General features: G+C 37.2%; 1 protein-coding gene across 1 annotated transcript; it reads left to right on the top strand.

The window, feature by feature from the left end:
• Positions 1-2,399: 2,399 nt before the first annotated feature.
• On the top strand, positions 2,400-13,320 carry LOC121855385 (kinesin-like protein unc-104; the record flags this gene model as incomplete). Its single annotated transcript, XM_042350277.1, has 5 exons — positions 2,400-2,570; positions 5,363-5,371; positions 6,406-6,531; positions 11,741-11,877; positions 13,233-13,320. Coding segments are annotated over 5 exons (531 nt in total), but the record flags the coding sequence as incomplete, so codon positions are not given.
• Between the last annotated feature and the right edge of the window lie 1,034 nt (positions 13,321-14,354).

Here is a 14,354-nt window from a genome sequence, read left to right as displayed (position 1 = left end):
ATAGCTTTACGGATTTAATATTACATCATACAAGAGGATGCACCTACGTCATGGCAATAGTAAGGAGGTATTTCACATATCCGAATGTGATGAGAAAACATCATTAACTGACACCAAATGTGAAAAGGATCTGGGTGTATATGTTGACAAAAGTTGAAGTTTTCAGACCATTGTGAGAAGAGGGTAAATCAAGTGAATAAGTCACTAGGAGTTATACAAAGATCATTATATAATGTTCTTCAAAGGTGAGTTTCTTTCTCTCTTGGAGTACTGTCATCCTGTCTGTTCCCAAAATATGTTGGAGATTGTCAGTTGATTGAGAAAAAAAAGAGGGCTACCAGACTGGTACCTGTACTCCAACACCTCAGGTATCAAGAAAGATTAAAATGCTTGTGGTTGCCTAGTTTATACTGTAGACAGGCAAGAGGTGATTTAAGAAGTCTATAAGCACCTCAGAGGAGATTCCTCAGTTAAACAAGCTGTTTTTTGCATGCTCTACAAGAGGTCACAGCCTCAAGTTAAAGAAGCCACAAATGCACAAAATTGTCAAAGCTAACTTTTTGGAGTGAGTTGTGAATTCATGGAATAATCTTCCAGAGAGGGTTGGATGGCAACCTATTTATGACCAGACTTAATTAACACTGGCACAGTTCAAGTACATTCTGGAGCCAATGCATACCCAATATTTGCCAACAGTGTATAACAGAGAAATGACTGACCGGCTAGAGTGCCAAGTAAAGTAATAAAAAAATGCTTTTATAATCAAGGGACTAAGCAGGTGGTTTGTATGAAACCCTGCGTGAACATGACAGATAGGAGTGTTTAAATAGGTGCAATGATGAACATAGGTGCAATGCACTGAAATGACCCTTATATTGCAAGCCTCTAAAGAGTAAAGTATAGTAAATAATTATACTGTACTAATACAAAAAAAATTGAAATGGGGACTTTCACGCTGGGCTCATCTTATGTTCAATACAATGAAAATCAGAGCTGCTGTGCGTCCAGATGTACGGTGCGATACACCAAAGTGTTTATTGATTTTGCACGATTGTTTGCACTATAAGTAGTTTGAAGTCTTAAACATATCTCTGACGACAGATTTAACTGTTATACGTGAGAGCATAGTAGTGGTTACTACTGTACTGCCATAACTATCTTTCCAAAGTTACGTAACCACAGATCCAAGTCATCCACCCTTGAAAAGATCCTTCAATTAGTATCTTAGATTATATCACAGAAAATGGAACTTCCAACCAGTCCCTTCAGGGCTCAATGTTTTATTTGATGAACCACATCATCCAAGTGAGGTCTCACTGACCCTAAAGGTAGTTGTAAATATCACTACTGCTCCTGTTACTAATGCTTCTTGATATGAACCCTAGTACTGTAGTTGTATTGTGTCAAAGTATTACATACACAAATACATTTTGACGGATTTAAGGTCCTTACTTCTAATTAACCCTTAATCTTTCACACCATGAGATTTCTCTATACTGTACAGGTTTCTACAGTGTTCAGCTGGTAACTGGTTCCCTATTTCCATTTCCTGGCCTTAGAACTTTAGATTTTCCCCATCAGATTGCGTTTGCCATTTTTCGTTCTATTCTAAATGTTTGTGTTAGCTTTCCTGTATTTTTTCTTCATATGATTTAATTATACTGTACATCCTAATTTTGTCATAAGCAGATTTATTTAAGTTGCTGTTTTGGGCTGTACACTATCTATGTTGTTGATATTAACTATATCTTGGGAAGTATAGTTAATGTTCAATTTTATGTTAAACTCTGGTTCTAAATTAAACAATATTTTAGTCTTTAGACCTCATACACATGATTATCTAATAACTCTTGGTTACCTTTTAAAAATTAGGTCACTGTGACCATTCTGGAGGACTCTCATATCTTTGTCTTCAGGGTCAAATCTCAAAAGTAGGTATATTTGTGCCCATTCTATAACTTTGGAACCACCACAGGGACTATGATGATAATACTGTAATAGAATTGGTAAATGGCAATAACCTGATGAATTGTGAGCACCACTCAGACACCTATCATAAAGGTCAAGGTCACACTTTGGGATGAAAGGCAGAAGTGGTTTTTATATAAGCAAGGTATACTTCACTGGTATATGAAAGTATGTAGAAATACTTTATCAAATTGGCCAAATACTTTCAAGACAGTTGGTAACTTAAAAGTCTTCATCACACCGCTTTCGTGAAATTTATTTCAGCTGCAATTACTCTTACAATTACTTTTTAGTAAATTATTCAGTCTTACAGTATTCTTTTGAAGTTGTCTTACTTTTTATGCTCCTTTTCTTTCTTCTGGCATCTTAACAATCACTAGAGATTTCTGGTTCTCTCTTGTGAAGTTTGAATGTTCCTTTTCCTTCTCCAGCGTTTTATCAACCACCATCCTTTGCAGGAGGTGGCTAGTCAAGCAGTCAAGGCTGGATGTGATGCTCGAGCTGTGTTGACGCTGTACTCCTCCAGGGACATGCCTGCTACAGACTCTGATAATATGAGTGAGGCAGAAAGAGCCACTCTCAAATTTGCCCGATTCATGCAAGTAAGTATACTTTGTCCAAAGTATATAAGTATAATAGTGATTTTTTAAACTGCTGAATTACTTATTACATCAGTTATCAATAAGGAAATTTGTCTTTTCACTCATATGGTAAGCATAACACTGAATAACCTACTGCATATAGAATATGCAGTTAGATTGTAACACTGAATACAGTACCTAGTAGTCAAGATAATATTTTTTATGTTTGCTTACAGGTCGGTCTGTACAGATTTATACAACAAAACTCCTGCACAGACTCCTGATGGATCACTCTCACTGCCTCAGTCCTCATCCTGCTCTTCCAGCACTTCAGCAGAGTATGTACAGTAATTTTCTATATAGGTCCACTGCCGATTTCGCTTGGTTCAAAACCTTGCTGGATTATCCTTTTGCGGACCAACGAGGTCAGTTAATAATAATTCAACAATACACCTCTGACCCACTAATTAAACATCCTGTGTCTCTAAAGCACCATGGACTACTAGAAACTTAAATTAAACAAATATTAAATGTAAATTAAATGTGAAAGCCATAATTTTGAGCAACACTACTGGACACACTTTAGACTCAAATGTACTGTACAGTTGAACCTCGATTTACGCGGTTCTCGTTTACGCGTTTGGTCATTTCGCGGTACCTTGCCAGAACCGGGATGCCTGATTTACCCGGTGAATTTACTCATTCTGCGGGTGAAGTATAATTTGTTTATTTTCTGAAGATATTTGTTTTAGCTCATAAAATTCATACAAATTACCCGGCCAGAATATAATTTACATTGCTGATTCTTTTAAGATTGTGATTATTTTAAATATAAACATCATGGAATTTGCATTAGACATACAATTTTAAATCTAATGTAAATTTTGATTACAAAGAGCCAAATTTTATCTTTTGTGCAAAATATATGACGTTTATATTCAAAATATTCCTGGTCTTGCAAGGAATCCAGCAATTTCAATTATATCTAACTTTAGTCTGAGTTATTATTTATTACTATACCTTAAAATCTAGTGTTTTCACCCAAACATTTCTCAGGAGGAGCCAGCAAGCATGGGAAGAGGGGGAGTTGAGTCCATTATTTGAATGGACTTTAACCTGGCGACTGTATTTCTCTTAAATATTAATTGTGTGTGCATACCATCATAAAATTAAGATGTTATTTTTACTACAACATAGGTATTGTAGCCGGAAAAAGTGGAGTTTGGGAGTCTGCCCAGTCTCTATTTCAATTAATCCCATATGTTCTGTTATTCCATTTACGCTGCTTTCGTTTACACGCTACTCATGGTTCAATTGACCGCATAAAACCGAGGACCACTGTACTACACTAGACTAAAAATTTTATCTCTTGTGCAAACTATGTATGTTTATACTCAAATTAATCACTATCTTACAAGGATTCCAGCAATGGAATTTATATTCTGCTAAGTCTAGTCAGCTACATTTTATAAGATAAAAACTTTGCCTAAAACTACTGTAGCTTCACCTTGGCTGGGAGGAGGGAGGGAGGGAGCTAAGTGCCCTCTCAATAATTTTGTCCTGACTAAAGGAGGTGTCGGACCATCACTTCCGGAAAATCGGTGGTGTACCTCGGCCTACAAGGCGACGGGTGTATAAGACGACCCCAAAAATTTCCATTTAAAAGTAGGTTTTGACCTCGATTCGCTGTATAAGACCGTACCCCAAATGTGACACTTACCATTGGAGCTTACTGACCCAGTAGTCCTTACCAACCATCACATTGACCAATGCTGTTTACACATCCTTGTTTTTTAAAATAAGACCAATTCACTTCAAGTAATGGCATCAAATGTTACGGGTGGTGTAGTGTAAACACTAGTGACGCTACTTAAGCATCTGTTATTTCACTGGAACTAATGTCGGTGTCGAGTAAAATTTTCCATTTACGGATTTTGAAATGGATTTACCGATTTATTTGTTTATTTATTTATTTATAATATACTGTAATATATTAAAAGTATTTTCTTTAATTTACAAGCTTGTATCGCGACAAAGGGAGGCTACCATTATACCTGGTAGGTGAAGTTGACCTGATACATTTATGGTGATCATTAAGGATCAAACTCTGAATCAGATGACCTGACTTCGCTTCATCATTCTCATCCTAAATTTACCACTGTCGTAGTTTCAAGAATTAACGCAGTCATTTACTGTATATTCTTTGTAAAAAATAAATTTAAATGAATCATTTGTAGGAGATAAGTATTATGATCAGTAAGTATACCGATATGCATTACTGACCACCGGACACAAAGGCGGCTATAAATAGTCTTACCTCACCCCTCTGGTCACTTTTCCTTTTCTTGTCTCGTCACTGGCAAATGACGGGAGGGGGGTGATGATAGCTGTTTTTATTACCAGGGTATATTGTTCTTTTACAGTATGTTAGACAGGTTTATAATACATTTTATTATTTTGATATACCGTAATCTTATTTTTAATCCAGCTTCCAAACGTAAGTTTCAGTATAAAATAATTAGTGGTAGGACCTGAGTGGTTTACGATGTTCTCCATCACCACTCTTGACACGCTAAACCACAATATTTAAGAGGTAAGAATTTTATACCCTGTGCTTAAGACGACCTCATTTTGGGCTGATTTTTTAAGGTTTAAATTCCGTCTTATAGGCCGAGATATACGGTACCTGTATTACAGTTTATTTATACCTTTTATTAAATTCCATGAGGTACCATATACAAACTGAACTTTGTATGTCCTTTATATCTTCTCCATTTTTCTTTTCCATTCTGATTCTTGCAACCTCTTTTTAGGATGTACAGGTATGGGATCATTTATTCAGCATGCATGGGACCTAGATAGCAGTGTTTTTGTGTGTGTTTTTTTTTCAGAATTTGAAGTACCGGGCAAAAAATGTACCAGAACATATCCGTATTTTTCGCATTCCAGTTACCAGCACTCCGGATAAACTTTCCCATACCTGTATATCATAACCCTTGCTCATTGCTGGCTGGCAACTGTTCTCTTATGTTTTACTGAGGAATGTGGTAGTCAACGTTCACCTCCTTTCTTAAGGGATGCTGGTTTGTTCCAGTTCACCCAGCTGTAAATTGGGACTCAACTTATTTGGAGAGGAAGACAGTCAGTGCATTGCTTGCTACATTGTTCCTAAAGCATTGTTAGACACACTTTCACATTTCAATAACAGACCAATGGTTCATAGAATCTGACAATCTGGGACAAAGTGAGTGAGAAATGCTACTGTACATTTAGCAACTTTTTCATTATTTGGCCTTGTTTGTCTGAAACTCTAGAGTGTATACCCTCAGTTAAACTACCATAGTACTGTATATGGCCTCTTTGAATGGTTAGAGATGGTATTTAGAGGGTGCTTTCCCAGGTTAATTTCTCTCTCTCAAAACTTACCAACAATTGTGCAATCGTAACATTTCTCTAAATTCACATTTATTCATCTTCATTCCTTACATTTGTATATATTTTCCTTATATTTTATTGTTTGTATCATCACAAGAAAAGCTTTCTTTTAAAACCCAGTGTAAAGACTGTGATGTGCAGATAATATAAAATGAGAACAAAGAATAAGTTGATAGGGTGTGGATTTGGATAATTATGAATATTGTAAAGATGAAGTGTTAATTTCTTGTACATTAAATGCAGGACAAATGTAAATATAAGAATCCAAATTACATCATGAAACTGTATTCCAGGTTAGCCTCACCAGAGCGACCTCGTGCACCTGTACCAGAACTTCATATTGCTCTTGGTGGGTCGGCTGTAGTACCACCAGATTCCCCTTGCAAGCCCTGAGATTCCGATGGCTCGTCACCTCTGGTAGAGTGCAGACCGATGCCACTCTTTTGTCCCAGAGGTTGAGGAAATACGTATATCACCAGTTGTCAGCCGAAAGGGCTACCTCAATGTTCTGGATGACCGAACCAACACTTGGATAAAGAGATGGGTGGTAAGTATATGCTGTTATTTATTTCTAATGGAGACTGAGCATGAAGTGTGTGGTAGACTGCAAGGAAATTTTTGAGAAAAGACAGCACATTTCCTGTTGGTTAATAGGAATGGATATAATGAATTAACAGTAAAATTTTATTTCAGAAATTTGCACTGTTCAGACTGAAAGCATGCAGGATTATACATTTCCATTTTCCAGAACAAAATCTGACTCTTTCCTATCCCTACTCTTGAAACCATCTGTAAAAATATATGACGTTTATATTCAAATTATTCACTGTCTTGGAAGGATTCTAGCAATGCAAATTATATTCTCCTAACTTTAGACTGTGATATTATATAAAATAAAACTGTATATAACCACCCAACCCTGGCTGGGAAGATGGGGGGGGGTGACAGTGACATGTTTGACAGTTGGGGGAAGGTGTAGTGAAGTGTTTATTTGTTTATTTGTGTCCTTTATTGAGTTTTTGTTTTTGTTTATTAAATGTCACAGAAGTGACCGGGGAGAATATAATTTACATTGCTGGAATTCTTATAAGATAGTGATTAATTTGAATATAATCTTGCTATAGTTTGCACTAGACAAAAATTTTAGTAATCATTTATTACATTATTTTGAGTACATGTACAGTAGAGCTTTGCCCCTAGGACAGTGTAGCGTGCCCAGAGAAACATTAGGTGCGAATTTTAAAATATGATGCTCCAGATTGACTCTCGCAAAATAAGAAAGATTCACTTTAAATTAAAACATTGTCCTTAATTGTGGGTATCGCTTTAAATCAATTATCTTAAATTGAATCGCATTAAATCGATGTGCTACTGTACATCATTTTACCAACTCTGTCAGTAGTTGCTTGCAGTCTAGTTACATAAAGGATTTTCATCAGATTCACTGTAAACTGATAAAGTAAGCTGTAGTAATACCTATGACAAAAAGTTTCACACTAAAGAAGAGTGTTCTCTTTTTATAAGACCTTATGTCTCCAATCAATCCAGATGAAAGATGTCTTAATAAATTACCAATGGTAATAAGTTGACAACCACCTACCATTGACCACACCATCACATCCTTTCGTTGTCAGATACAAGCTTAATGTTTTACCCCTTCCCCATCCTTCCTTCCCCCTTCCTCTCATTTGGTCAGGTGGTGACCCTGTTCCCCGTGAGGTCATGACTTCATGTGTAGTCACTAGCTTGGCAGTCTCTTCGACACTGTTGACATTGACTAACTGTTACCAGTACTACCAGTACTTATGATGCTTAATCTAGTAACCAAAGCAGCTTATCTGCACCTGACTGATAGGTCACTAATCCAGGTACGTACACAGATGATATGCAGCCTATCAAGGTATTATACCAGTAGCCAGGAATGTGTAGTATTTTCATATTCAACATAATGGGAATACTGTAGACAAATGTGATTGATTACAATTACAAAACAGATTTAAGAATATATTCATTTATGAATACTTGAACAAGTGTAATTGAATATATTTCTAGATTACGATAACACTGTGTCTGTTTCATTATTGTTCACCAAGACTAAATCATATAAAAAAGTTTTAAAAGTATGGAAATGATAAGTAAAATATTGGACAATAGAGTAGATAAGGGCAGAATTAAAGATATAATGGATATTATCTTACTGGGTATATTGTTGTGGGAGGAGCAGGTAATTGGTTTACTTTTACTTTTATCCTCTTCGCCACTGATCGGCTTGTTAGCCGCTTGGGCGATCGGTCACGACTCTTTCCTTATATTCTTCACCAAAAGGTCGGCTCGCTAGCCGCCCGGGCGATCGGTCACGTCTCTGTCACGCACTGTTGGCAAATACTGGCATGCACCGGCTCTGAATGTACCTGAACCCGCTCCAGTGTTGGTCAAGTCTTCTTGAAAGAGCTCACCTCGGTGCCGTCAAACACTTTCTGTAGATTGTTCCAGAGTTTACAACCCTCCTCCGAAAAAGTTTGCCCTCACGGTTTCCGGACTTGGGCTTCTTCAATCTTGAGCTGTGACCTTGTGGGCGAGCGTCCGCCAGCTCAAGTAAGGACACTCAACTAGTAGTGCCCTGAGATGCTTATAAACCTCAACTAGGTCCCCTTGCCCGTCTGTAGTATAGCTAGGCAAGTTCAGGCGCTCATCTCGCAGGTAGCTGAGATGCCGGTGCAGGCACCATTGGCCTCCTTTGACATTTTAACCAACTGACAGTCCCTAGCATATCTCGGGGACCAGATGGGGTGACAGTTCAGATGGAAGCACTTCACTCTGAAATCGTCAGGGACGGACCGTCTGAATCTGAACGACCTTATAAGACCCAATAATTTTTGCCTGATTTACCTTTCTCTGGCCGGAACAGCTCATTGTCCATACACACCTAGGTCCTTTCCACACAGTCTCAACTAGTACATTTTTCATCCGTTGGGACATGGTACCCTCTACCGTTGGTACCCAGGTGCATCCTCTTACACTTCGTGACATTGAATCTCAGCAGCCATTCCTCGACCATTCCTGGAGCCACAGGGTCCTTCCAGCTCTTCACAGTCCGCTTGGTTCTTAATTTCCAAATAACTTGGCGTATCGGCAAACATTTGTATGGAGGAGTGCAACGTCAGGCATTCATTTATGAAACAAACAAACAACAGACCAATACCTGCGGTACCCACTTGTTAGGTACAGATGACGATTTCGTGCCATTAATCACCACATTGCTTGCGGTCATGAAATCTTCTTCCGCTAGGACATTTCCGAATTCTCCCTTCGGTTTGATTTTCAGCCTTCGTGGGGTACACTGTCAAGCGCAAAATCTAGGTAAATATGTCGATATTACACCCCGTTCTAGAATATGGGTCCAAATTCATACCGATTGTGTCAAGCAAGAGCGCCGCATAAACCGTGTTGGCAATCTTTACAGTTGTTTCGTAGTAGATGATCCATCGCTGCATCTCTGATATCTCTCGATACTTATTATGCTGGTCAGGCTCACCGGTCTATAGTTGTTCGTGGGTGCCTATCGCCTTCTTGAAGATAGGACTCACAGCCCTTTCATTCCTGGGGACCATTTGTTCATCAGGCATTTACAAAAGAATCTTCAGGGCTCTGCAAGCTCGTTGCCAGCTCCTTAGCACTCTAGGATGCACCATGTCAGGTCCAGGACTCTTGGACCTTTAGCCTGAACAGTTTATTTCTAATACCCTCTTCTGTGAACACAATGTGGGTCAGTGCTGTGTCGAACCGTCTGTCCTCAAACGCAGGAAGGTTAGTGCATCCTCTCTTGTGAACACTGAGAAAAAGCTGTTCAATGCCTCAGCTTTATCCTGGTCAGAATCTGAACTACCATCTTCAAGCCTCAGGTATCTCTCTCGCGTTTTCAATTTCGACTTTGCATTAAGCTGGGTTTGACTGACCTCGCGTGCAACCAGCCTTTGGAACTCCTTTTCAGCCCTCCTACACTCTATCTTTGCTTGGTTTCTGGCTCTTGCATACATCCTCCTGTCTTGCTCATCGTTTGACCAACCCCGTCTTGAATTTCTGGGTTTTCTTCTTAATGATGACAGAACTTATAATTTGGGAGAGCTTGGCACTCAATTGATGGATTTCTTCCAGGGAGATCAAAAGAGCGACCTATACGATAACCAATTAAATATGTCTTTAGATCTACCAATTGATCACAGGTTTTCTAAAGATTTGCATTAATAGCAAAACAAAGATGGAGTCTAAAATACCATTGCTTCAGTCAAAAAGACTTGGCTGTCATGCCTCACAGGTTTTCATATGGAGGCTTGCTCCTATAAAGCTCATCACTGAAGAGGTTAAAGTCCATGAGTATGGCAGTTGTGTATATCTTGGCAACTACATTACTGTAAAATTGCTGGAATTTGTCATATTTCTTCAAAGTTTTAGAATTGGAAACTCCCAACTCACAGCATTTATGCAGCCAGTTTTCAAATATTAATTGATGTAGCCATCATTAGGGGAGTGACTTTGTTAGAACACTATTCTTGGTTAAAAGGTAACTCTTAGATTAACTTCCTCCAAGGAGATATGATCAATGTTTTGTATGGTTCAGTTCTTGTTACTCTTAAGCCTTAAAATTAGGCTTTAGAAACTATGTCCACACTTTGATAGTTTGCACAGAATTATTCTAGTTAACGATATCATATTTCATTAAGAGATAAATCACAAATTTATTTATTTAATTTTAGAGTTTTCATCTAGCGAGTGAAATTCTTACTCCAAAAGAAAAATTTATCTCAAAGTTTTTAATTGTTCTTATTTCAAGTTCTTTTGCTTCCAGAATGTCTCCAATCATTCAGAGTTACTAATTGTATCCTGATACTGTATACAGTACTTGTTTCAAACAGACTTGTGGATAGATTCTGATCACCTCAGGGAGTTGCAATCCTGCCTTGCCATATAAGAGGATGATTTAAAATCCTACACATAATGCTTTGTTCCTACTCTATAAAAGCGGGTTGGCAATATGAAGAGTATCCAACAGTAAATTTTCTTTTAAATTTGCCTTCTGGTAACTAAGAGAGAGGTTGCAAGAATATGTATAGCTTGGAGAGCTGCCATCAGGTAAACATGGCCAACCCACACAAACTTGGAAAGTAATCATAAAACAGTAATGAGGATGATGACAACTGTTATGAAAATATTGATAGTTGTGTTTATGTGGTAGTTATATTGGTTATCTGAATGGACTTTTATTAATGCAGTATTTTGCGCAACAAGAGATAGCAATACAGGTGCTCCTCTACTTACGAACGAGGTACGTTCCTGAGGCTTGTTTGTAAGTCCAACTTTACTCTTGTAGATACCAAACATATTGTAAAAAATGAAAAGATTATGGATATTTAGTACAGCTATACCCTTTAATACAGCCTTAAAACCTGGCTCACTCTCTCCTCTTAGGTAATGTTTGTTCTATCTGGAATTTTCTTCAAAATAATCCAGTCTCATCCACATAAAACACCTGTTCTGGCAGGTAACCCCCCTCAATGATGATGTTTGTATCTCTGAAAGTTTGTAAGTTGAACGTTCTTAAGTAGAGGAGCACCTGTGTAGTTTTCACAGGGTATTACTTTTTTTACCATTATTTTAATGTATTCATACATGCTCTTTCCACTATATTATCTACCATTTCTACTTTTTGTCTGCCTTTTCATTTCTTTTGTCTAAGAAAGTAAATGTTTTTCCATTAGGTTGTACGACGACCATATGTATTTATCTTCCGAGATGAGCGGGACTCTGTAGAACGAGGACTCATTAATTTGGCCACTGCCCAAATTGAATACTCTGAGGACCAACAGGCCATGGTGCGGGTACCTAATTCATTCAGGTTAGTAACTTGTACATTTTTCAGGGTTTATCTTTAAACATTTTAGAATTTTTATTTTTTTTGTATGAGTTTTCATAAGTGGCTTGTAATATTTACAGCTCATTAAATCCCAATGGCAGAGCAACCTTACTGTGCTCTAGAAAGAGCAACAGAGGTGGTCTTTCCAAAACAACTACTCAACCAACAATACTTGGATACATGTGTCACCATTCCCAGCAGGAAAGTAGACCATCTAACAGAAATATTTATAAATACATTCCTCCTCCTATTCACCTTTCCCAGGAAATGAGACTCTGGAAATAATCCCATGAGATTTGCAGGTTCTTTCAAATTAATAGGATGCGAGTCAAACGTGCTTTACACTTTTTGTCATATCTTTGTGAAATTGTGACTGGTTTGTGGGGCAGATGAGTATAACTTCTATTTCCTTCGTGGTCTGAATGAATTGAACATGCAAAGAGGGTTTTGTGTGGGAGCTACAAGTTCTGTTATGATTATTAAAGTAAAGCTGTTGAAAATATCAAGTGGGTTTTTTTCCATGCTGCAGGTTAAGTTTATAGTTTGATTGCTGTTTCTAAGGAAATCCACACGACTCAGTAAGTGCAAATGACATTGTATCTACAGGTATCCCTCATTTAGCATTAATTCACTTAATATAATATACTTTAGTGATATAAAATTTTTCTTGCCCTTTCTTTTTTAAGTTGGGTCAAAATTCAGCTTAGCAATGTTCGTCTCACTATGATTGGGGGAAAACCGAGGCGGAGGTGGCCTGTGAGATGGCATGTTTCCTTTGTTACCTGTAATGAAACTATAAAAGTTATGGAAAAATCATTACAATCATGGTGGTGAAACAGAAGCCTGAAATAATGTGTTCTCTGGCCCTTTGATGATGAGGAGGTGCCATGGATTCAAGGTTGATCATGGAGGGTGGGGGGAGGGAGCATCTCCAAAAATTTATAAGCCACTGGTCTAAGCAAACAAAAGATGAAAGATAAAACACTCAAAATAACACAGTCTGAAAGGTTTTTAATAAAGAAAGTGAGACAGAATTTTAAGTCCCTTATATGTTTTAATGTAACAGTATTTAATAATTTAAATGTGGAGTGATGCATGACATAGCAGAATATTTATTTCATATTATTTATGAATATGATTAATATTAGGACTGGGTCTTTTGTGTGTTTAAAGAGAAAATAAATGTTTGCCAAAAATAATGATGTAGTTTGATTGGTGCTACTTATGAATATTTAGTCTTATTTAAAGGAATATCTTCCATAAAATAGATTTGATATTATATTCTCTGTTGTGAAAAGTGAATTTAGTTACAGTAATTTCAAACTTCTTCATTACAGTGTGGTGACCAAACAGCGAGGTTTCCTATTGCAGACCCTGGGAAACAAGGAAGTGCATGATTGGTTATATGCCATCAACCCACTTTAAGCAGGACATATCAGGTCAGATATTGGTAGAACAAGTTATACAGGGAGATAATATGTAATCATTGAAATTAAAGACAACCCAACCTCGTGTATGTATTCATACTCACATGCATATGTATGCAGATACTAACACATTAGAGTGAGAGTTGTATGCATATATTTACATAAACAATACATATTCATCATACATTTTTACACACATACTTGTACTCCCAAAAGTTTGTAGTTTTGAACAAATATACCGGTATGTACTGTAAATGTGTGAGCACACACACTCATACATGTTTTAACCCACACACAAAATATATAGTGGATTTGTAATATGGGGTAAAAATAGTATACAGACCTAATGTCAGTGTAGTATAACTGGAAAAGAGTAACAGATTGCTAGTGACTACATGAATACACTGAACCCTCACTAATTTGACATCTTCAGGGCTCTTGGTTGAAGGAATTACATGTATACAGTAGTTCTAATCCTTGGGACCAAGACTGAACCAGTTTTAAGTGTATTTTCCTGTGTCCTGGGACCTTAAAGTCCCAGACCTACCAGTAGACTATGTCATGTTTTGCATCCACATACTCATACTTTTTCAGTTTAAAATTTGATTTACTAATTAAATAAAAGAAGAAAGAAAACATCATTCTATGCATAATTTTAATAAAAATACATTAAATGTAGTGTTTTTTAGAAGTTGAGAGTTCCCTAAGTAGGCCTACATCAATCAATTAATCAGAGTACACAATTAATTCTTAAAAATTGCCCAAAAAATTTAGCAGAAAGTGAAAAAAGCCCACCAGTGCTTTGCCATGCATACATTATACAGGCACGGTATTAAGAAACTGCAAAATAGTGTCATTTTAAAGGTGAAATTAGACATATTAAACAATAGGAGAGTGTGGTGAATGAACAACTGTACAGTAAAGCCTCAAATAACGACGTTAATGTGTCCTCCAATATTGCAGTGTAAGGTGAATCGTCTTATCGCGAATCATTAATTACCATTAAAATAAAGCAATAATAATGAGATGCAT

The sequence above is a fragment of the Homarus americanus genome, unplaced genomic scaffold (genome assembly GCF_018991925.1).
Source record: "Homarus americanus isolate GMGI-L3 unplaced genomic scaffold, GMGI_Hamer_2.0 scaffold48124, whole genome shotgun sequence".
Classification (NCBI taxonomy): domain Eukaryota; kingdom Metazoa; phylum Arthropoda; class Malacostraca; order Decapoda; family Nephropidae; genus Homarus; species Homarus americanus.
The sequence above is the reverse complement of the archived record's forward strand: the minus strand, read 5'-3'. Positions and strand labels throughout refer to the sequence as shown.